Here is a 25505-nt window from a genome sequence, read left to right as displayed (position 1 = left end):
GTTATGCTATGATATTGAGTCTTTCATTGCACACCATCTGCCATTTTAACACTTTCTAGGACCTTCAGGATCTCCAAGAAGTGGGGAAGTGGGTGTTTCAGACTTAAAGGAGAGTTAACCGATTGTAACATTGAAGCTGCACTAGAATAGTCTTATTACAAGTAATCAAGTTAAATGCCCCTTCATAAGTAAGTTTGCCACCCCTCCACCATCTCCGAAGTTATTGCTTCTCCCAACATTTGAAGGGTTACCCCCGTCTAAATTTTAGCCTAGGTGCACCCCTGGATGTGTGCACTTGCATTTTGTTAGGCAGAGAGGTGAGGGAAGCTTTTCCCCGAAACTGGCGGTGTTAAAGTTTTACAGTGTTTGCTCAGAAAAATGTACTTGAACAAACACAGTAAAAATTTAAAGCTGCTACTTTCACGAAAGACTTCATCACCTCTCTGCATATTGCGCTTTAAAATATACTTTGATAGTTGGTCTCCAGACAGTGGGGGAGGGGGTTAGACGGGGGCAGAGCCTCCAAGTGTGCCCAGTCTATTTTCTGAAGTTGCCCCGGCCAGCCCTGTCTCTCCCTTCCGGCTTGCATTGCGCACTATTACGACTCCGGCCAACCCATTTTGCTTTGATATGAGCCCTGGGGGTTTAATGGCCGGGCCCCACAACCATCCCTTGGGGCCCTGTCCTGATTTCCTGGCATTTCTTATCCTTTCTAGCTCCTGCTGCATCATTCCCCCCCACCCCTCTTCTCATTCACTTGGGTCGAGTTGATCATCTCATTCCCCTGGGGCCCTCTCCCCTTTTTTAGGCCTTTGTGTACCACTCTGAGGCCCCCACTCCCCTGTTCCCGACCTTGGGTTGGGGGGGGATTACTTTGACCGGGCAGGTATGATTAAAGTGCATAGAAGTAGGAGGAATCTGGCATGAAGTACTAGCTAAAATGGTGGTAAAGTGTGTTGAAGGCATTTCATAACCAAGAAGAAGGCAGAACAGAAAGCACACTCACAAACGGAACCTGGAAGGTAGAGGAGCCCTGTGCTGTTGCTACTAGACGACCAGGCACATATGGGGATTATATAGGGATGGATGTGGAGGGGCGCTGTTTAAATGCAAAGTAACAATGCAGAGAGATGCATAAAGACTTTACCAAGCTTGGGGTGAAGTATGCACAATTTACCCAAGTAGTCTGTTCTTCACTGGATTACTATTTCCGGGAGTGAGTTGGTGTCTTCCTTTCCCCCAAGTTAGCTAAATTGTGTCTGCTTATGTAGCTTCCTACATTTATTAATTCATGCAGTCTTGTGGGTCCCGGTCGCCTTTTGTGAACAGTCATAGATTTGTATGGAGTTCAGGCCTAAGTTAAGAAAACAATCCCTCTGTTCACTGCAAAATAATGCCATCTCGTAGACCTCTTTATGCCAATGTTTCTGGTCTTCATTGGTATATGGTCAATAAGCAGCAAAACCAGAGTATCAGAGGCCCTGCTGGACCAACCAGTACTCGGACTCCAAAGAGCTGAACTAAAAGTGGGGAGGCGGGCACAGAAGAACCATCCCAGCCCATGTACTTAGAACTTCAAGTACATGGGAAAGGAATTGCGCTAATTGCAGAGATTAATGTCTACACACTTGGCACTACTCTTACTATCTGCTTGGCATTTTAAGAGCATTGCCAGGAGGGATCTTTATTATGTTATGAATAGTACGCTATAGTTTCAAAAGCTCAAGCTATGATATGCAATTGAACATAAAGTTGTTCAAAACGTAACTAATATAGAATGAAAGGTCATGTCAGGAAGGGTGGTTCAAGTTGTTCATGCTGTTTTCCAGGTAGGAGCAAGGTGCCTGGCAGTGGCAGAATTCTAGGGAGAAGCAAGAAAAGAAATGCAGAGGGAGGACCGCTAAAATGGCTACAAAGAGAACACTGCTAGATTTCTTTGCGCCTAGTACAAAAAAAGCCCAGGAATATCCTGTACTGTTATGTGGAGCAATTCTACATGACATTATTCGCAACGTAGTTGACAAAGTTGAGCAGCAGAAAAAAAAACATACAGGCGAAAATGTTAAAGATAGCACTTTTGCTGAATGGCAAGTTAGGTATCCATGGTTAGAAACAAAAATGGATCAACAAGGCAATAGGAGACTTCTATGTAAAGTTTGTGTTAAGGCAAACGTTCGTAATGTGTGGGGACAGGAAGGAGCCATCAATGTTCAATTATCAACCATATCGCGCCACAAGGATTCCAAAGATCATCAAACTGCTGAACGGAAAATTGCATACCTTGTGATGTCCAACATCGATTCAGAATGTGTAGGTAGTAGTGACAGTGAGGAAGATGTCAGCATTGTTGTAGAAGAGAATGAAAAAAAGATTATTCAGTACAGTATTTTATGCAGCAAAAGAGGAATTGCCATCCGAAAAAGTAAATGGTTTACTTGAACTTCAAGCTAAAAATGGAGTTACTACTGTACACAGTAAAGATTACAAAAATGTAAGCTGGGATTCGGTGAAGGATGTACAAAGTAGCATTGCATCTGTTATAGAAAAACAACTATTTAAGCAACTAAAGCAATCACCTGTGTTTGGTATTATGATAGATGAAAGTCAGGATCTTGGTGTTCTAAAGAAACTGGCTATTTGTGTCCAGTACCTTGATAGTACACAAGCACCAATTACTAAGTTTTTGTGTAATTTACGCATTGACGACGGTAAAGCAAGCACAATTGTAGCACGGGTGACAGAAAAAATGAAGAGTATTGGTCTTGATATGGGAAAGCTTGTATCTCTTGGAACTGATGGCGCTGCAGTTATGTTGGGATCAAAGACAGGTGTTGGTGTGCAACTCCGGGCCAAATACTCACCATTCCTTACTCACACATTGTCTTGCACACAGACTCAGTCTAGCATGCACAGACTCTATGAAGAAAATGCCAGTCCTGGACAAATTTACATCCCGGTTTAATTCTTTATATGCCCTATTTCATACTTCTGCAATAAAAAACAACAAAACTTGAGAAGGTGCAAGAAGTAATGGACGATCCTGTTTTAAAAATGAAAGAGACACACTCGGTTAGGTGGCTTAGTATGAGAAAAGCGGTTGAAGCAGTCCACAGAAGCTACCCTTCGGTTGTAGTTTCTCTATCGGAGCTTGCTGCGATGGGAACGCTACTGCATCTTCACTGCACAAATACTTTAGCAGCTACAAGTCAGCCGTTATTACTGCGTTTATGTTAGATGTACATAATGTTGTGGTAATTCTTTGCCGGGAATTGCAGAAACAGACTTTACTATTTACTGAAATTCAGCCATTGGTAGATGCTACTTGAATCCTTACTCAAAGAGGATGGTGATAATTTAGGCTATTTGAGATTATCGTTGGGGTCGCCTGACACAGAGGGTAAATGTATCTCACTAAAAGGTGTAATACTATCTTATAGTTCTCTTTCGGATGCAGAGTTTAACTTATTAAGAGAACAGTATGTCACAAATCTAAAAGAAAACATTGGGAAGAGATTTCAAAATGAGGATAATGCCATTTGTACTCATTTAGGGAACTTGTTAGAACCAGCAACAGTTTTAGACAATAGTGAGTCAGAAATCGGGGAAGCACTCAATGCCATATCCACATTTTATGGACAAGCAAAAAAAGTAAGAATTCAGTATGACAGCGAAGGTCTGAATGTTGAGGAAAATGAGATTGCTTCTTTATTAGATGGCCAAACTTTACAGAAAAAAGAATGGCCTCTGTTGCATGGTATGATTAAGGGGAGCTATAAGGGTTGCAGTATGACAAAAATCTGCAAGCGTGTTGCTAGTCTACATGGTGATTTGATGCCAAATATTGCAAAAGTATGCAAAATTGCTTTATGTCTGTGTGTAACCAGTGTAGAATGCGAACGTGCATTTAGCACACAAAACAGGATTAAAACAAAATTGAGATGCCCCCTTAAAAGTGAAACCATAGACACTTTGATGAAAATCGTCATGTTAGAACCATCCTTTAGGGACTTTGACCCAACTACTGCAATAAAACTATGGCATGCAAGGAAGAAAAGACGCCCAGCCAGGCTTTCACATCCATACACACCTAGACAATAGAAAACTAAAATTAACTGAATTCGTGTAGGTTTTCTTCACCGTGGTACTTTGTTTCCGCCGTGATGCTTTCAAAAGCATTATATACATTTGATGGGTGTGTGTGTATTAGCAAGGACACAGCAAGCCTGGAGTTTTGCATATTCAATCCTCTTAAGCATGGTTGGAGGAGTGAAAGTGGAGACTTTATTTGCCAGAGACTAAACTTCACCCCAAAACAGGGCAGTCATGTACTGTGTAGCCAGGAGTGTTAGTGGATGCAGATGTTTGCAACAATATATAAGATTGTCTTTTGAAATGTAGACTGATCCGTTTACCTCCATTCTCTAAGTGACAATCACACACACCTATAATCAGCATGCTTTTTAAGTGTATCAGGCTGTTTTTTCATGTTTTAGTGTGTGATTGTGCAATGGGTGGCCCAGTTTACCTTGCTTCGAACTACCATGTAAGCCAGTAAAAGTTGATTCTGGCTAGTGAGTAATGTGTGGAATACTTGGTGATCAAAACAGATTACCTTGGCTCTACGTAAGGGTAACACTTTTATTTGTGAAGCGTTGCATGTTATTTTCAGAATTTGTGAAGTCTGTTTTAAATTATAGGAAAGGAGACCACATGTAATCTTTCCGATGAGAACAACACACAGAACATGTTATAGAAATTGATTTTGAAGTTATATAGTTCCTAAACTCTAGCCTGGCACTGTTTTGTTGACTGCTTTCACTTCTTTCAAACTATGTAAGCAAGTTCTGTACTGTAACACTTGCTTACTCACGCTCCATCTGCAGGAAATGCATTAGTCTCATTCTATAGTTCTTAACAGAGTTTCTAGGCCCAGAATTTTGAAAATGAAGCTGCGTATGTAGCATGTACTCGCAAGTTATTTTATGGCAGAATAGTTTCCACAAGTGTAATAAAATGGTTAAAGGCAAGCCAGACAACTTTGATCTACAATTCTTTTTGTCTACGGGTCTGACTTTACGTATGCACTGGGTGTATATGTTGGATACGTTTTCCTCTCTTGCAGGAGAAAACTCCTTTTTACTCTTAAAATTGCATTTACTCTCTAATTTCAAAAATCATGCGTAAAATACTCCCACCTCAAAATCCTATCTGGAGCACTGGCTACCAAGTTGGTTTACTGCCAAACACCTGTAGTCCTAAATCTTTTGCAGTGGTCCCAGAGGGAACTGCACAGTTTTCTGCCTAACACTGGTGTACAGCGGTGGGATTTGTATTGAGTATACACTTTAGAGTGCTTGTTGAACACTTTAGGACAACTAACCACGGAGCTTAGCACTAAAAAGCTGATTTTCTAACTATTTCTGCTATGGAGAGTTATACCTTAGAATCATTGTCTGCCAAAACTGCTGATTGCTTAAAAGTATTGTGTAGACATAAGAATCTCTCTGAGAAGGGCAAGAAAATGGAACTTATAGAAAGATTGTTAGAAAACCAAAGTCTGGGTGGTACAGAGGAATCCACCCCCCCAGCAAATGTAGAAAACAGTGATGGTATTGATCTGAATCAAAGTCTTGATACTGAGTCAGAAGAGGAAAATGAGCCTAATGAAGTTAGCCCCTCTGAGCCTCTGTCTGCCCTACCTACTGTACCTACTGGGCCTATACCATGTCCTACCTGTAACCCTGCTTATTTTGAACTTGAAAAAATGAAGCTTGAATTAGAGTACACATGTTATATTGCTCAATCTCAAAGAAACCAAGAGCTAGAGTTCAGAAGGATGAATGCCCAGGCTGAGCAGAAGCAAGCTGAGTTAAGACTCAGAGAAATAGAGCTTAATCATGAACTAGAAATGAAAAAGTTGTCTGTGGAAAATGCTTCTTTCTCCTCTGGTTCTTCTAGGAGTTCCAGTCCCAAAAGACCCCGGATGCCTAAGGAATTAGTGGGTATGTATGAACCTAGGTTGGATGTGTTGGATTGGTTAAAAATGAGTATAATCATGGGCTCCAGGACATCACAGGGAATGAGTTGCTTCCCTGGTTGTTCTCTAGGCTTCCCCCTGTTGCAACTGATGTGGTAATGGAGTTCGAGGAGGTGGATAAGAAGGATTATGAATGTGTGAAACTAGCTTTGATAGCTAGATTTGGGAAGACCCCTTCCCAGTACCTTAAGAGGTTTAGGACCCTCAAAAAGCATGAAGGTACCCCTTGGGCTACCTGGGTGAGTGAAAGTTTGAAAAACTTAGAGGGATGGATTAAGGGTTACAGAGTTAACACTTATGAAGGAATGAAGATTCTTGTAATGTTGGAGTCAATTTATGATGCCTGCTCTCCTGAGCTCAGACAGCACTTGGCTGATTCAAAGGAATTAGATTCCAGGAAGTGAGCTAAGGCTGCTGACTTGTGGGTTGCCAACAGGGCCACTCACAAGGATTCTGGGGCTACTCAGAAAAAGGATGAGGGAAAACAGCCAAAAAAGGGCTCAAAAGAGAATTCTAATAATTCCAATTCCAAAGAGGGCCCTAAACAAAACCAAAAGGGTAAGCCACAAGGGAAACCAAATCATGCTAGTGTACCTCCTGGTGCCAAACCAGAAGGAGGTCAGAACAAGCCACCATTCCAGAAAGCATTTGGTAAATGCTTTGTTTGTGGCTCTACTGACCATGTGAAAGGAGATCCCAGATGTAAGGGTAAACCTTCAGGGGTCCAGCTTGTCTCCTTAGCCTTCGCTCCAGAGGAGGAAGTACAAATGGCAAGTGGAAACTTTCTATTGCTGGCAGATGAACCCATTGGAGTCTCAGCCAGTGTTTCTTTAGTGTCTCTGGGTCTGTGGGAACAACAGAACTTAGATGTCTATAATTCTATCCCAGATAATACTAAAGAGTATTATAAGGACAGTATCCAGGTGAATGGTCAGGAGACTCCTGCCATTAGGGACACTGGGGCCAGCATAACTGTGGTGGACAAATCGTTTTTTCAGGCTGAGGATGTTGCTAAGGCACCCAAACGCCTCACCAAGTTAGCTGGAGGGCCCGTGCAGATGCTTCCCCAATTACCAGTTCTCATCCAGTGTAATGACATGACTGTGAAGATACCTGTCAGCATACAAAGTGAGGTGCCAGGAAGGGTTCTGCTGGGTAATGACTTGAAAACTCTTGGAGTAGTGTCACATACCCCCAGACCTCCTAGTAAAAGGTTACAGGAGCTCATCAGACCTGCAAGGGAGAGAACCATGAGAGGTACTCTCAAGGAGATGATGAAGAAAGAGATCACTCCTGCTCCACTGGAGATGTCAGCTGCTGTCTCTAAGAAACTAGAAGAAAAAGGGAAACCTAAAACCTCTAAAAAGAACCTCACAGCCAGCACTCTGGTGCAGCCAACAAGGACTTCCCCTAGGTTGTCCAGAGTTACACCAGTAACTCCAGCTGAGGCTGAGGGGGAGGTACAACCCTGTGTGGTTGAACTAGACTCTGAAGAAGAGCTAGTGGAAGGCCAGGAACTCATTGGAGATTTGGATCCTGTTGACCATCCTGAGCTGCAGTCTTTACTGGCAGAAGGTGGACCCAACAGGGCAGACTTCAGTAAGGGACAGAGAGAATGTCCAACTCTGGAAGGTCTTCGCCTCCAGGCAGATGCTCAAGCTGAAGGGCAAGAGTCTGGGAAATATAGGTTACACTGGGAAGATGGCCTCTTCTACAGTGAACCAACCGAGAATGCACCTGGGGACAACAAACGACCTGTGGTACCCCAAGAGAACAGACCTCAGTTCTTGCAGTTAGCCCATGAGATTCCTTTGGCTGGTCACTTGATTTTCAAGAAGACTAAGGAAAGGCTCTCACTCTACTTCTATTGGCCAAAAATGGGGGCTGAAGTAGACAAATACTGCAGGAGCTACCACACCTGCCAGACTTCTGGCAAGGTTGGCTCCAAGAATGTGGCACCTTTAGTGCCTCTCCCTGTAGTGGGAGTCCCATTTGAGAGAGTAGGGATTGACATTGTTGGTCCCCTTGATCCTCCAACCTCCTCAGGCAACAGGTTTGTACTTGTTGTAGTAGACCATGTTACTAGGTACCCTGAGGCAATTCCTATGAGGACTGTTACAGCTCCGGCTGTGGCTAAGGCCCTCCTTGGTATTTTTACCAGGGTTGGGTTTCCTAAGGAAGTAATCTCTGACAGGGGGTCAAATTTTATGTCCCACTACATGAAAGCCATGTGGAAAACCTGCGGAGTTACTTACAAGTTCTCAACCGCATACCACCCTCAGACAAATGGGATGGTTGAAAGGTTCATCAGAAACTTGAAGAGCATGATAGGGGCTTTAGAGGACCCCCTTAAACGAAAGTGGGACCTTCTACTGCCATGCCTTCTCTTTGCTTATAGAGTGCTCCTTCCCCCAAGCCAGTCAGAGTGACTATGTGATAGGTCTCCGAAGGAGAATGTCACAAATGATGGCAGAAGCAAATGATAACTTGAAAGCTGGACAAGCATTGGTCAAGCACTGCCATGACCAAAAGGCTAACATGGTTGAGTTTACTCAGGACCAGCTAGTTCTCGTTATGATTCCAACAAGGCAGAGGGCCTTGCAAGACAAATGGATGGGACCCTTCAAAGTTGTGGGTAAACTTGGAGAGGTCAACTATCTGGTGGACTTGGGCAACCCCAAGGAGGCTCCAACAGTCTTCCACACCAACAGACTAAAAGAGTATGTCTCCAGACCTGATGTAGGAGCTTTGCTTCTAGCATCATCAGAGGAAGAAGAGAGTGAAGCTCTTCCTGATCTCCTCAGAGGCTTACCTTTAGACGAAAAGATTGAAGGAGTAAATCTCTCTTCAAATCTGACACCTGAGCAACAGGAAGAGTGCAAATCTATGTTAAATCAATTTGCCTCTTTGTTCTCACTTTCACCAGGCTTGACCCCTTGGGACAGCATTACATACTCACTGGTGACTGTCTGCCAGTCAAAAGCAGAGGATATCGAATGTCAGAAAATGTAAGAACCCACATCAAATATGAGGTCAACAAGATGCTTGATCTCGGGGTAATAGAGCCCTCTACTAGTCCATGGTCTAGCCCAGTGGTGTTAGTACCAAAGGCAGGATCTAAAGAACTTAGATTCTGTGTGGATTACAGAGCTCTTAATGCAGTCACTAAGACTGATGCCCACCCTTTGCCAAGGACAGATGAGTTGGTGGATAGACTTGGTGCAGCCAAGTTCCTCAGCACATTTGACTTGATGTCAGGCTATTGGCAAATAGCCCTGACAGACCATGCCAAGGAGAAAACTGCATTTTCTACCCCAGTTGGCTTATACCAGTTTAAGGTTATGCCTTTTGGATTGAAAAATGCACCTGCTACATTTCAAAGGATGGTAAACCAGGTTCTGAATGGGATGGAGGACTTCTGCATGTCATACTTGGATGACATAGCAGTGTTCAGCAATTCCTGGGAAGAACATGTGGACCACCTGAGATATGTTTTGCAGGCTCTTGGAAAGGCCAATCTGACCATAAAGGCAAGTAAATGCCAGATTGGACAGAGTAAAGTGGTCTACCTTGGACATGAGGTAGGAGGTGGAGAAATCAGGCCTTTGCCAAGTAAGATTGAAGCTGTGCAAAATTGGATAACACCTACTACTCCGAGTCAGGTGGGAGCCTTCTTAGGCCTCACTGGGTATTACAGGAATTTCATTGAGAACTATGGGTCCATAGCTTCTCCACTGAATGTCATCTCCTCTCCTAAATTCCCTAAAAAGGTTAGGTGGGATGAGGAATGCAATCGGTCCTTCGAAACCCTGAAAAAGGCTCTTTGCCCAGCCCCAGTACTCAGAGCTCCTGACTACCACCAAACTTTCATTGTGCAAACAGATGCTTCAAATGTAGGAATAGGTGGAGTCCTCAGTCAACTGGATGGGAAAGGTAGGGAGCACCCCATTTGCTTCATCAGTAGAAAACTGAAGGATCCTGAAACAAGGTGGGCAACCATTGAACGAAAGTGTTTTGCTATTGTGTGGGCTCTGAAGAAGTTTAGGCCATACTTGTATGGTTCTACTTTTGTCATTCAGACTGACCACCAACCCTTGAGATGGTTAATGCAAATGAAAGGGGAAAACCCAAAACTATTGCGATGGTCAATCTGCCTGCAAGGGTTTGATTTCACCATTGAGCACAGGTCAGGGTGTCACCACCAAAATGCTGATGGTCTCTCTAGGATGTATGTCATCGACTAGAGGTATGAGATTAATCCAGAAGTGGATTAAATCCTCCTGTCCCTTAGTCTGGGGGGGCGAGTGTTAGGGAGAATTCTCTCTTTAGGCTGAATTTCCTAACCTAGTGAGTCCCCCAGCAGCTTTGCTGGATTTCTGGAGTTTGTTTTTTTCTCCTGCCAAGAGTGAGACTCTTTTTCTCCCACTCTTGGACATGATTTATGGTGTTCCTTTGACTGTTAATGTGTTTTATGGGCTATGGGGTCCTTTACTCCATAGGGTCTCATGTGTTTTTACTATGTGTGTTATACAGCACCCTCCGTGCAGTGACACAGGGGTGTCTTAGTGACACCCCACCATAGACTCCATACCCTGGGACTGACTACTGTCTCCCAGGGCATGTAAAGTCACCATTGGCTTTACTAGTCCCAAATTATTAACAGAAACCGGTACAAACCATCATATTGTGGACGTACTGGTCGGGGCAATTCGATTGCCCCAGGGTCTGTTAGTCGAAGGGGCACGTCTCCGTCCCCCCTGATCGAGTGTTGGCTGGTGGCAGTGGATACTACTTTTTATATTCGACCGCAAATATATCCCTATGGAATTTTCCCATTGTTCGAGGCTACCAACTTTAATTATTTAATTCTCATAGCCTCGAACATACCGCCGGGTTATTTATTTAATATTAATTCACCGGTTGGTATTTTTTGCCAGGACTCGATTCTAAAATGGCGTTTGTGTTCTCTTCTGTGACTCCAACCCAAGTCGAGCCCTTTGTTCCACTTTTTGGTGGGCTTCTCCACAGAAGCCTCCAAAAGTGGTGCCACTCTGTCTGGGTACCATAAGGGGTGTGGGAGGGGGTTTAGGCACCCTGGACTGAGTTACCTTGGTAACTCAAGTGGCACTCTTGTGTGATTGGCCCCGGCTCACCACTTAGCATGTTTGAGTGACAGCTAGGCTGAGTGAATGGGGGTATGCTGGATAAAAGCAGGGCTTTGGGGACTGGAACTTCAGAAGTCACCACAGGACCTGAGAATCCGACGAGGGAGAAGCTGAGCCGACCTACCACGATGACACCACCGGTGGAGCCCTGCGGAACCAACTCGCCACTTCCCGACGACAGAGAAGATCTCCCGGCTGGAGAGGCTTCTTCCCCTGACTGGTGGGCACAACCAGTTTACCTTCTTCTCTTCGCACCCCAGACCGGCTTGTGGTCGAATTGACCGTGCCAAGCACCCCGGCAACCGGATAGCCACTTACCAAAGGACCGCAAATTAAAGGACCGCTCCTTTTACCTGAGAAACTCTGCGGCTGGTTTCTTCCCTGGCAGTGCAACGGACTCCTGTCTTCCTCCCCGACGAGATCTTCTCTTCCCCCGGACGAAGCACTGACTTGCCTCCGCTGCCAGGAACAGCTGCCCCCGCTGGAGTATTCTCACCACTTTAAGGTACCGTGTCCGCCAGGCCTCCCTTTCTAAAGATTGCTACAAGGTAATAATAATCCCTTAACCTTCTGGACTGGGCTGGCCGCCTTGACCCTCTAACTGGTCTCTTTCTTTGGTCCAACTCCTTTCTGAACCTTTTCAAGACTTTTGTGCACTTCAACCGTGTGACCTTGGACACATTTCGTTCTGATCCTCTGAAAGTGGATCCGGCCCTCTGAACTCTAACTTCACGGTTTTACTTTGCCTTCCTCTCTTGTTGTGTTCTTATGAAAGTGTTGGGACCTGTTTTTCTCTGCTTTTCTCTCCCTTTTTTTAAAACGAATTATTAGAGTGCCATCTGCGTTAAGCGCTCACCGCTGTCTGAAAATAAGTGGGGCTTTACTTAAGACTTGTCTAATATTCTTTTAAGGGAGTGTATATCTCTTAGTGACCGTGTCTTTGGATTGCTTACTATTAGTGCCTGTGTGTTTTTCTAGATGTGGTTTTAAATAAATAATTATATATCTTTTACACCAAGCTCTGGTCAGTGTTTACTTGTTCTATTGTGTTCTTTTGACCTATTGTGAATACTCCGTATACTGCCTAACTCTTCTTGAGGGAAGTCTGACTGCTCAGCCACAGCTACCAAGTGAATCTGTGTGGGACAGACTGCTACCAAGTGGGTTTACTGCCAAAAACCTGTACTCCTAAATCTTTTGCAGTGGTCCCAGAGGGAACTGCACAGGTTTCTGCCTAACATCATGTGCCTGTTTCTAAGTTTGAAGGAAAAACAAACACTTTGCAACTAGATAAACAAAGGCACCCCACATCTCAAGAAATAACTCCAGGAGAAACGGGAGAGAATAAAGTGCCAAAGAACTTGCTGCTATCCACTCTCCCTGAAGCGATAAGGAATCCTTCAGCTCAATGAAAAGATTCCATGAAAAATTCTGAAGGCGACCCTGGGAGGAAAAATTCTCTCACAATGACAGAACCTATGGACCAAGCGACTTCTGACAAGCCCATGTCGACCATTCTGGGATGGATTAGTGCTCCGGAAATAAACGGAGAGCAGGATCTAAATCAAGGATCTAAAGCAGTCACCCTCTCATCCTCAATGAGCCCATCATTACAATACAGTGACTCATAAAATCTACGGAAAGTATTGCAAATGTCTTCATTTCTCCTAATTGGAGGCTGGTGTCCTCTGCAATGAATAAAAACTGCTTCCCCGTCTCTCTCCCTTTCAGCCTGCTAGCCAATAATGCGCCAGACCTTTCCCCACGTTCCCAGGATGCTTGCCTGGTATAAAACAAATCTTTCTCTGCTTTCTTGTGTAATACATAGTCTAATAGACGCTTGGCAGTCAGCATTGAGGACATTGAGGAAGCAGAGGGCAGGAAGTATAAACTCCCACAGATTCTTTATAGCTGGACTCTAGGCGTTCAGTCTCTGTCTCAGCTTTTTTCTTTTTGTAAGAGGCAAAACTGATTATCTTTCAGTGCAGAAAGGGGTTCAGAGCATCCCAGACGCTGCAGACCCGGTTAACATATTTTGTATTCTCATTGAGAAATATTAAAATCTCAGCATCAATGTGTTTCAAAAACTCCTGATCCAACAACAAATGAGTTTTGAACCTCCACTGACCTCTCTTTTGCCAGGTGCACACAGGCATGATCAGAGATCAGGACATCGCCCATTTCTGGTGTATTCACATCCCTGCAGAGGTCCCTACTTATTAAGAAATAATCAATATGGGATGAGGTTCCGTGAGGGACAGAGTGAAAGCTATAATGCAGTTTATGTGGGTTAAATTCGCGTCAAACATCATGCAAATCCCATGTCTGTATAAACCGTAGAAGCCCCTTCCTGGCCCTGGCCTCATCATAAGAATGAGAGATTTCCGACGTATCCAGTGTATCATTCACAGTAGCATTGAAATCACCCCCTATTATTATAGCCCCGTCCCCCATACTTGCTAGGGCATCACATTTCCTGAAAAAACCCAGCCTGCTCCACATTAGGGGCATAAACATTGAGGAGTATCAAGCGTCTGTTCCCCACCAGCAACTTGACTGCCACATAGCTGCCCTCAGAATCTAGGTCCACTCTGTCGACAGTAAATCTTAAACCTTTCCTAAACAAGTTAGCTACTCCTCTGGAATAGCTAGCAAATGTGCTGGGAAACTCCTTTATATATGTATTATTCAAAATATAATCCACTATACCCTGTTGCAGATGAGTCTATTGAAGTAAGACAATATCTGGTTTCTTTTTGCCTAGGAAGTAAAGTATTTTTCGCCTCATAATTGCACTATTCATCCCTTACACGTTCCAGCTTAAAATACATAGACAATCGGACATATCTCATTGGACTGGCTATCCTCTGTGAAACTAGACAGATGCAATCCCTTCAGGCATCTAGACCAAGACCAACTTGAACTTCTTCTAAGAGACCAATTTATATCAAAGCATGTACACAATGATTTGGAATTCGCAAACATTTGTTAAAACCTCCATCAATGGAATGAGAGAATCTAGAAGTAAACAATAAAAGACAGTTGAAGTAAACAAAATTGGGTACTAAAAAGGAAAGGAGGAAAATGAAAGGAACAGTCGGAGACAAAAGCCGGAACATGGTGAAAGAACAGCCGCTGGATAGTCCACAGCTGCTCTAAAAAATAAAACCATTACAAGGCAGACGAGAAAGAAAGTGAAGGCACCTTAAATGAGCATTAGATAAAAGAAATAGGAATCAAACAAATATTGGTATGTGTATAATGGACGAAAACAAATTGTGAATCAGTAAAATAGATCAGCCAATCATGCAAGAGGTACATTATTTAACAATACAACATCTAAAAAAACAATGAATTTTTTGATTTGATGTTCTATTTTACATTTCTATATTTTTATTTTGATCAGAGGTTTACAGACGATTACTTATATTTTAATACATCTTTTGAAGTAGAATTTACTCCCTTTCATTGCGCAGATAAAAAACGCATTTTTTTCTGTATGTCACTCCTTAAATTAAATATGCCTGACCTCTTTTAAAGGTGTACTGGCTACTTGGGATTTTGAGGCTGCGCCACACCCTTTATAGAACCCTCCCCCAAATATTGCATCAAGATCCTCCCCTCACCCTCCCTAATTTCGAATCCCACTTAAAGCACTGGATGGGTCTCTTCCTGCACTGCAATGCCACCAATCCAGTGCTGTGCGGGGAGGTCAGACGAGTATCTCAATTGCAGCTGAAAGTCCACATAGCCCCATCCACACCTCTCCGGCTCGCATTTGCACCCGGCGTCTCTGCAAGTGAGGAGGCGGGGATTAACAGAAAGCACTGCACTGCCAATACGCAATCCTCATATGTCCCCAGGGCACTGAGCAGTTTTGCGGGTATTAGCGGCGACGTTTGTGCCTGTTAAAAGGATAGAGTTGGGATACACGTATGTCCCTCGGCCACCATCTTGGCCAATCCCCTAAGCTGCAGATATTTAGTAAAGATGAAGTACATTTGACCAATCACTTTGAAAAGGCCTCATAGCCCAAGCAGCGCTAAACCAGAAACTGCAGAAAAATGTAAATCAATCCAGCTTCACAGCACATGCTGTTAATCCTTGTAATAATGGACAGAACCCAACAACAAAACGTCTTCATAGATGCACACATTTTTATCCGCGTTCTGAACAAACTAGTTAAACCCATTAGAATCCATGTTTATATAATGCCCAAGACCATTGAACAATAGCAACAACCGAACTGCACTAACGCAGCACGAGAGGGAGCAGCTAGCTGCTGGCTCGCTTGTAGGAGTAGATCAGGCAAGACGTGCTCTCTTGTACAGCTTCATAGAATTCCTATTGTTAATGCACCTTTTTTTAAAAATGTTCTGATCGCATTTGTCTCTCTTTGAACAGTTTTAATTATGTTGATGTTATTCTCCATAATCTTAATATTTCGGTCTTTCTTTAAAATGATAGTTAACCATGCCAGTCCTGCACGCTTTGCGTGTTTCCTAAAGATGTCTAAAAATGTTTGTTTGTCAATCAGATTCTAACATCTCTCATATTTAAAACATACTGTATGTGACTAAATGTATTCTTTGTCAGTGGGAAACAAAATGTGCCTGTATCCAAATTCAGTAAATCAAAAACTTTATTTCGACTGAACGCCATACAAGTGAATATAAGCAGCGGACATAATAAACTATTAAAATATTTTAAAACCATCGCTAACTTTTACAGTGCATGTGGTCAAAGAAATATAGCTAGCCCATTTAAGGTGCAAAGTTCAAGTGCATTTTTGGATATAGCACATAAAAGATCCGGCACATTGGGAAGTATGAAGTACAAATGCATTATTAGGTATGACACACACATAATCATGTAAACATTACAAATGCATTAAAAGGTATAAAGTGCAAATACATTATTAAATGTGACACATTAGTTAAACATATGAAATTTTCAGCAGTATAAATCATAGCTATGTTCTACAATTTACATATTCTTTGGGACAATAAAGCTTTGTTAATACAGCACTTTGTACAGCAATTTGTTCCATAGATTTTAAAAGTGCCCATCTCTTCAACCATGACCTATAAATATATTTTGCAACTGTGAACCCAATTGCTTCATAATATTCTTCTACAAAGTGCCACAGCATCACTTGTTGTATTAATTATTTAAAAAGAAACCTTAGCCTCAGGTATATCCTCCTATAATGCAAGTAGAATGGGCATGCTAGAAGGAAGTGCTCTATGGTCTCAATCCTGTCACAGGAATGTGGGCTTTTATTAGACTCCCTAGTATTCCATTTATTCTTTATCTGGGCCACTGGTAGAATGCTGAATCTCATCTTGACAAATAGGGTACGCATGGGTCTCGGCTTCATTATGTCTAGAAAAGATTCATAACCCCTGGTAAGCTTTTTTTTTCCTAATAAATAGACGGAGCAATAGAAGTGCTATTAAAGTTCATGCGATCTTGCTAACCCTTTTGCCAGTAATCTACTTTGATCATTTCTTTCAAACTGCCCGCTATCAATTCAGGATGTTCCCAAAGCTTGCTGCAGCCGACATCATACAATATTCTTATGAAATGCGCAAACCAATGCAAGGATAAACCCCCTAACTGCTCCATGACATCCTTGGCCGCCTCGTTATTGAAGGTTAGTACCGCCCCATAGTCTGACGCAATACAGGACAGGTCTAAGGGAAACCACATGCTCTACCCAAGGCAGTGCTGTTTCTTCATATATTAGGAGCGTAGAAGTACCAATTCCAAGGCCTACGTTTTTTTCAGCAAGCTGTTCTCAATCGCACAGAGTGTACAGCAGTTGGCAGGTCCCCATAATTCAGCTCCATAGAGAGCAGCCTGTCTAGCTTGGGTTTTGTATGCCTGTATCAATGGATAACCGAACAAACATTTTGTGATGGCTCCACTATATATAGCGAGTGATGCTCAAGCTTCACTCATTTGCTCGGTCCTTTGGACCTAGCTGGCAAACCTCAGTCCCAAATAATCATAAAAACCCACTTGTTTCATCCCTTTTTCCTCTAGTAATACTAGGTTACGGCACATCTTTTTTTCATTTTTTTTTTTTTTGTAAAAACCATAGACTTTGTCTTACTAGCGTTAATTGCTAAGCCCCTCTCACTGCATAACTCCTGAAACAACCGAAATTGTTTTTTAGACCAGAGGGAGTTAGTGAAATTAAAATTGCATAATCTGCAAATAACAAAGGATACTTTTCCCCAGCTAAAGATGGACCATGTGTTGGTGTAGCCAGAATCCTATCAGACCAGGGTTGTCCAACTCTGGGCCTATAGACATGGGCGTAATTTCAGGGGAGGACAGGGGTGTTTGTCCCCCCCAACTTTCATGGCACACCATTTTGTCTCCATTCATTTGGCTGGGGAAACTTTTCTTAAGATGTGATGTCCCCCCCAACATTTTCAGCAAAGTTACTCCACTGCCTATAGATCACAAATAATGTTGGGGCCAACACACAGCCCTGGTGCACACCCTTTTCTATTTAGAACGGAGCAGTAGCCCCCCCACCCACCCAAAAACCCCATCTAACTATGGCTTCATGCTGTCCATATACAAATTTGTCCAAGAGGGAAGCACGTGGTACCGCATCGAAAGCTATGCGTAAATCTACAAATAAGGCAAAAATGTTCACTTTTCTCAGCACAACACACTTTTCCTTAATTAATGATAATCTAAAACATTGGTCCACAATACTCCCTCTCTAAACCCAGCTTGACGATGATCATTAGACCATAACTTGTTAACCAGTTATTCAGATGGCTGAGAACCACCCAAGCGAACATTTTCCCCACTGAGTCGAGTAAAGAAATGGATCGATAATTACCCAAAGACATCACATCCCCGAAAGTTGGGTATACTCGTTATGGCAGTCCAAGACCATTCAGGCCAGGGTTGACTGGGAAGAAACCACATCACGGCTAGAGAAATTGGGAGTCGACTGTTTGCCTAACTGCACACTCCCATACAAATACTTGATAGACCTCGATTTGGGAAATCTAAATCCATCCTCTGGAGCATCATATGCCAAACTCCCTCTTAACCCCTTACCCTGTGCCTCTGAGAGAAAGAAAAAACAACACATACACTGCACTAGTCCCCTCCCACAGGATTTCTTGCATCTCACTAAATAACCTGGAAAAAAAGTGTTCCTTGTTACAAATCTTTCTGCCATTCACACCGTGAAAGTCCATTTTGAATGTATACCAAAATACATGTTAAATAATGTGTTTTCTCTTTACAGTTGAAAGAAAAGCTGGCTTTCCTTAAAAAAGAATATAATCAAACAGTTCGCCGACTGCAGGTATGTAATCTCAGCCGCTGTACCGTGGAAGCCACCTCCTCAAAGGTAGCAAAGGACTGTATGGATTATCAGTACTCTAAAATGCTTTGAAAGCACTGTGCACAGGTGTTCTGAATGTAGTAGAATGTTCGCGATGGGACCCAGCTACAGTCAGCAGTGTACAGTCTTCGTTGAGATATCCATTGTGTTTGAAAAGCAATTTATTTGGCTACTAAGAAAAAGTCCATTGGTGATTTTAAGTCCTGGATCGAATGATATCCGCTGGAATATGTATTTTAAAAGCACTATTGTACCTTTTTTTTTTTTTAAATCTATAAATGTGTTTTTGTTTGACTATAACGTTATGTTTTCACTTTAGAATTTCATTTTGGAGTAGTGGCTCTGGCTGCCTTAACAATATCCAGGGCTCTTTTTGACACACATGCACGCGGTAGATCAGCTGACAAGTTAATCAACCAAATATGTGAAATTCCCAGGGTTGACTTTAGAAAACCACACACAAGGCCTCATTGTGAGTTCATTGGTGTGGTCAAAAACCGTTGTAATTCAGTGGTAAGAAAGTTACCACTGCATTACCGCACCACCGAACTATGGGGTTGAAGGCAATGTGGAGGAAAAACTTCCAGCAGAATGCTGCAAGTTATTCCTCTACCTTACCGCCAAAAAACAGCTCAGTCGTCGGAATTACAGCTGGCAGCAATTCCGCCAAAATCCCTGAACAGTGCTAGGGGCTCCAATAAATGGGGACTAACACTACCTACCACCACTTGTGATCCGCCAATAGTCCGCCGGACCAAGTGATGATAATGGTAAAGCTGTTCGCTGGTATTTTGGCAGATTTACCGCCACACTACCACCAAACTTGTATTGAGGCCCATAATGTGGAAATGTAATTTGTTTTGTGTGACAAAAAAGTCCACATATCCTGTAGATGCTTTTCTTTTTGTTAGGTAAGAATTGGCGCTGTCACACTGTGTGAGACTACACAACACTTAACTGCTTGGTATTAGGTAACCCACCTTTTGGTATGGTCTGTACTACACAAGTTGGTAGTGTGACTGAGCAGCCAGGTCTATCTCAAGAGGGGTAAAGGTGAGCTGTAGAGCTTTAGAAATGAAATCCATAAATACAAGTAGCCAAGTGACATTTACATGTCAAGGTTTCTGTTATAAAAAGTTATTTATTTAACAAACATCCATTTTTAAATGAGCGTTCTTTAAAATGCCAATTCATGTAACACTGTAAATATACTTTAAAAATACTTTTCAGAATCAAAACAAGTTAGTGGATAATTTACGGATATGCTTCGTACACAATTCCTACGCCCTGACCTGACTTCAATCACAAGGACAGTAATGGCATTTATATATCAAACTAGTTATACTTTGCAGATTCTGAGGTTGCAGAAAGGAAAGGTTTAAGGAAGGAAAAAGGTTAAACAGGTTCTCAGTATATGTGAGGACACTTAAATCTTCCAATGAAGTCTAGACAAGCCTTTCCCAGCAATAACAGTCTAAAACAAGTTACCACCTATGATGGACAAACAATATCAAAGTCAATGGTCTAGAAGAGTCTTAAGGTAGCCAGGACAGCCAAAGTCCATTTGAAACAGAGAATCAAAGTCTAGCACAGTGTTAGAGAGTTTAGGAAACATCACTTGTAGGGTCACAAGCTGTTAAGCCTGTGAAAAGAAAGTTGGAATCGACTCTAAGGGTACGCCACTCCAATTCCCAACTGAGAAAATCACAGCTACAAGACAATGAGGTAAGTACCCAAAATCTAAACATTACCTCTGGTTTGAAGAAGAGTGGTCCAGCTGGATTCTGTCTTGGCACAGCGGTGCAGACCCCATGTTCCTGAGTCTCAGTTGTGGGGACAAGAGTTAGGATGCCTGGAGGGCTCCTCTGGCGGTACTTGGGAGGTTGTCGGCAGCTACGGACTCTTTTCGGCTCAGCAGCACTTTGCGGTTTCAACGCTTAGTAAACAGCACCGTCGCGGATCTCAGATACCAGTTGGGCTTCCTTCACTCCTTGGGTCCTGCACTCTGGTGAGGGGGCTCAAGCTCTGGTCGTCCTGCTTCTAGAGGGTCCTTAGACTCCTGGAGCTTCCAGCTGGATTTCAGACGTTGCACTCGACTAAGTATTTCTTGACCCCTGGCACTCACTTCTTGCAGCAGCGAAGAAGTACAGCCAGTCAGGGAAGATGGTTCATGGGAGTACGTTTTGTGGTTAGTTGGTCCCACTAACCCAAGGGAAGAAGTCCTCTCTTCCGGAGCTTCTCTGTCGAATTGAAAACAGAGTTTCAGCACAGCAGCAGGCCTTCACCGGGCAAGTCAAAGGTCCAGGAGGATGCAGCAAGCTTCGTTCATTGTTTCTTCATCGGGTATTTCTCCCAGTGTGTCGACTCTGCCTCTAGTCCCAAAACCCTCACCTTTTAAGCAGGTTTATCCCATTCATGCACAGCCTAGGCTGTCAATCGCACAGCCAGGAAGTACAGCCAGTCAGCTAATGGGACTGGTTGCATTCAGGCATTCCTAGAGACAAAGGAAAGGGGAGTTTCGGGAACCCCCCTCACATCCTGCCCTTCCAGACAAACTGGAGCCAGAGGCAGACTTCAGGGCTGAAGACCTCCAAAGGCAAGACAAACAAAGTAAAACCCAAGAAAGACCTCACCAACAGAAAATGGTGAAAAAAGAAGACGGGGGCCATTTTGACAAAATGGTCACCCATGGGTGCTGTACTGCAGCTGAGGGTTCAACCTGCGGTAGAAAAGCACAATGGTAGGAAAAATTAAACCACTGCCACCAGCCATTTAAAGTAGTCAGGGTAACATAAAAATGTTACATGAGAATGTAGGATAAGGGGCTACTAGGTAAACCCCCAGCACTCCACATAAAATGGTGTGTGCTGGACCTACAAAAAGAAAAGGTAAGTAAAGTCAATTTCACTTTACTATTCTTGGGAACTGTAGTTCACACAAGAAAAGGTAGTTAAACCTTATCAGAAATCTCAAGGATTTCTATGTGATGCTACACTGAAGGTGCTGTGTTTCACCATATAATAAGTAGATGCCTATGGAGTTTGTAATACTCCAAAAACGGTGAAAACACACAATCCAAATCAGGTCAAAACACATGAGAGAGTGAGAAAAATGTGTCACTCACTCTAGGGTTAAAATTAAAGGTCCTAAAGTCCAGCAAAAGAGCTGGGGGTCTGTAAGGTTGAAGGGAATTAGCACAGACATTAGAATTCTCCCCAACATTTATGCTCTCCATGGCACTCGCCGGTTCATCCTGCTGGTATGTTTTGGTGCACCAATTGCCTTTGTTTCAAAGAGCTGGAAGGATTGTGATATATGTTGGAGCAACATGCTGGAAGGGCACTGGTTGCAAAGAGAGTCTTGCTTGATATGACGCACACACCCTCCCATGTTTGAAGTGAAAGTAACTCGGTGCATTGAATTCTATCATCTAGAAAACAGGAGAAGGAAGGGGCTTTCATTCAATTTATCTGATCACATTACTGAAGAGTTGGAGAGCATCTGAGCATTCAGAGGAAAGGGCATACACAGGTGTCCAAAAGTGGAAAAAGCACCAATCATTAATGTCAATAGAGCAGTAAAGTTGGATAGCTGCAGTGGCACTGACGAAAGCTTGTTTAGGCCATAGATTAGATCTGCAGAAGAAATCCTATTTGTGAGTTTTCCAGAGCATATCATGTGAATATTGAGTCTCATTCCATGTCTCTTCCAAGACTGCTTACATTTTATTTCATTTGTTATAGTACCATATTTGAAGTATTCATATATGCAGAATCACGTAATGTGCCCTACAACTCCTGCTTATCAATGTCTTGTTTGTTCCTTTGAAAAGGACAGTTGCTGTGGAAAGAGTGGAGATTAGAGAAAAACAAAGTGCCTTTATCTTTGCTTCCATGTGTGCAAAAGATTAACCACCGATGTCACAATTGAATCAGCTAGCAACACCTACATTACATCTCTGTCAAAGTTCTTTTCCTCAGCTTCCTCCTTCTCAATGGAGCCCTGATTTGGTAGACTTTCAAAATGACAAACTATTTGACGTTGTTTCTTACTTGTAATGTCAGAGCTTACATAACTGTGTGCTGACATGTTTTTCCTTGCAGTTAGCTTAAATGGTGTTTACTTTTCGATCCAGTTTCAGCAGTCCACATTTTTGGTGTTCAATGTGCCATTCTAAATAGGTTTTCTTTGTTGGTGTTATTTAAATAGAGCTTTGAAGGGGAAGCAGTACCAAAAGATGCACTCTTCAAACAAAACTATAAGAAGCCTATTCAAAAATAAATGGTCGTATTTGGAGAAGAAAGGTGTGTTGTGAGGAACTTGAGGGCCTCTTCACTTCTTTTCCCCCAGTATCCTCTTCTGAGGTGGCCAGGGAAAGGCCATCACTTTTGGATACCAACCATAGGGTGGATATGCAAGGGAGGATCACCTGGGTGTAGGAGTCTTGAGGAGTGGGGAGAGTACGTCCTTAGGTGAAACATGGTATCCACCATTTCCCTTTCACCACAAACCCTCCATCCCTCAAGCCTTCATAGGCTTTTGTCAGCCCTTTCCTTGCGATTCCCCTAAAGTATTCACCAAATGGTATCCGCATGGTACTGGGACGAAGAGGACAACTAGACAAACACCTCCACCTTTTGTACAAACAAACATCTATCAACCCCAGCCAGTACTGGGAGGAGGAGGACAACAAGAGCAAGGCAGGACTACCACTTTTCTGGTCAGCAGTCTAGTTCTTTTTGTAATAGAAATGGAGGCGGGGTCTTTAAAAGCTGGAAGCCAGAGCTAAATGGAGTCGGCAGTAGGAGTATGATCAGCTGTGGAAGGAGAGTCGGCTGTGTGAAAGCGGACCTCTCTGATGTGGAAGGAGGAGCGCTCAGGACCCATAAAGCAGTGCATAGTGTATGCGGCAGGAAGCGAAGGCATATAGAGCTGGATGACGGTGGCAAGAGGTGGGATGGAGGCCGGAGGGACCAAGAAAAGCGGTTGTGAGTGACCTGCTTTGCAGAGGAAGCTCTGCTGGGTGTGTGCGAGCCACAAGAAGATCTCCGGGAGGAGACGCGAGCGACCGCATGGAGAAACGGGAACCGTGGTGGCGGAAGACCTCGCAAGGAACCCAAGACCGACCGGTGAGTGCAATGAGGAAAGGGGGAACACCGGGCTGGCAGGCTGTGATATAAATAAAGCAAAGCAAGGCATTTTGAATATCGAAACGAAATGAAAGTTAGTTTGCATATTGAAAAGAGTGAAAGGAAGATTTTGAACCTTATTGAGAGGAACGTTTTGAACTGCATTGAAATAATGAACAGCATTAACTAAATCCAGTGCTAGCAAAGCCCAAAGCATTGTATGAAGGATAAGATGAATCCAACATTGGCTACAGCCAAAAAAGTGCAAAGAACTGTGTATCCTAAGGAAACCAGCACTGGCAAGAGCCAAGGAAGCATAAGAAGGTGTAACGAGCACAAGGTGGTTAAACTAGCCACAATACAGTGTCAGGAGAGTGTGACAGATGTGACTGAAGCAAAGCTCACTGCTGAGAAGGAGTGGACTGGCATTAAAGGAAAAGTAGACAACCAAGGGTACCGGTTGCACGACCTTTAATGGGTGGACCGTGTGGTCTGACAACTGCGCCTAGACCAGGTGACCCTGAATGGAAAAGTTACGGAGAACACCTATAAAGAAGCTTGTGTTGTGTAAAGACCTTGTTACATTGAAGTCAAGTGTTGTTTTGACATCTGGAAGAATTGCACTATTTTTGTTTGAAAGCTGGAAGATTTGAACACTTGGGGAAAGGACCCGCTGAATTTGATGAACCACTGTGAACTTGGGGAAGGGGAGCTGATTGTAATGATTAACCATCGCCGCGCACGGCCCTGGCAATTACAAGTGTCCTTGTCCCTATGGAAATACGGCGCGATGGCCCATACCAAGATGGCGGTCGCATCCTGGGAGTCTCCGAATTTGGACCTCATTATGGCAGGATAACGCTGCACAGACTGGGACAGCTACAAGAAGGAGGGTGAGACGGTAAGCAGCGTGTCGCAATCGCTATCTGTTCCCCAGATTGTACAGTGCTCATTTCACTGCTTCTCAGTATTTCTCTTCCTTGCACTTTCCACTAGCTATTCTCCTGGAACTCGCTACTTCTGCTCGCTCTGAGCCTGCTCCTTCTCCTTGCTCTAATTTTCCTCCAGCTCTCGCCTTCCTGGCTTTTCTCTCTAATGGCTGGGCCCTCGCTCCTGATTTTTTACGGCACTGCCCTTATATTCTCTTCACCGAGACACCAATATACCTGGTCCTGCTCAGCCTACACGGTCATCATCTACACTATTCTGTTGTGTGATCCATATGCAGGAGGTTTTTTCCCTGCAAGGAATTTTTCCTCCCTTTCTGAGACTGCCAACTTTTTAAGTAGCCTCCACATTGACCTGTGATTCTATTCAGGCGGCAGTGTGGCTACCAGGGGGTACAGGCCTTACCTGTAAAACTCGAAGTCCTGCAAATCCTCCAATGTAAGGCCTGTTGCTGACACTGATTACCAGCCAAGGAGCTAGAAGAAGCTCTGAACTTTACTTTGAACACTGTTCCTTTTTGATGCTGATATTCCTACACATTGTATGCAGTTAATTGTGAGGGCAAATATATGTTTTAGACACAGACAGGTGTTCTACTTTGTACGTCCTGACATAGAATATCCTTTTTTTAAAAAAAAAATGCATTGGACATTTAAAAGGCACTTATACAGCTAGAATAGTGTTTTAAAGCACCAAAAGGCAAAAGGGAAGGGAACAAAACATGACAATAGATTCAAATGATAATGAAAAACAAATGACAACAGTGGTCCTACTAGGCCTTGTGACATTCGGAATGTGCAAGTGTAGAGAGAGAGGGGGGATAAAGGGGGTGCGGGTAAGTGGTG

The 25505-nt window shown here is 43.3% G+C and overlaps 1 protein-coding gene across 4 annotated transcripts in view; it reads left to right on the top strand.

The window, feature by feature from the left end:
• PALB2 (partner and localizer of BRCA2) overlaps positions 1-25505 on the top strand; it is a 645542-nt gene that overhangs the window by 80876 nt on the left and 539161 nt on the right. For all 4 annotated transcript variants that reach the window (XR_011303236.1, XM_069647386.1, XM_069647387.1 and 1 more), the window contains exon 3: positions 18485-18544. Coding sequence is in view for 3 of the 4 variants with exons in the window: in XM_069647386.1 (XP_069503487.1) it covers positions 18485-18544 (60 nt within the window). In the remaining variant the exon portion in view is untranslated. The remainder of the gene's footprint in view (positions 1-18484; positions 18545-25505) is intronic.

Source organism: Ambystoma mexicanum, chromosome 2q, assembly GCF_040938575.1.
Source record: "Ambystoma mexicanum isolate Mex_15411 chromosome 2q, UKY_AmexF1_1, whole genome shotgun sequence".
NCBI lineage: Eukaryota > Metazoa > Chordata > Amphibia > Caudata > Ambystomatidae > Ambystoma > Ambystoma mexicanum.
This window is presented reverse-complemented; position numbering and strand designations above follow the sequence as displayed.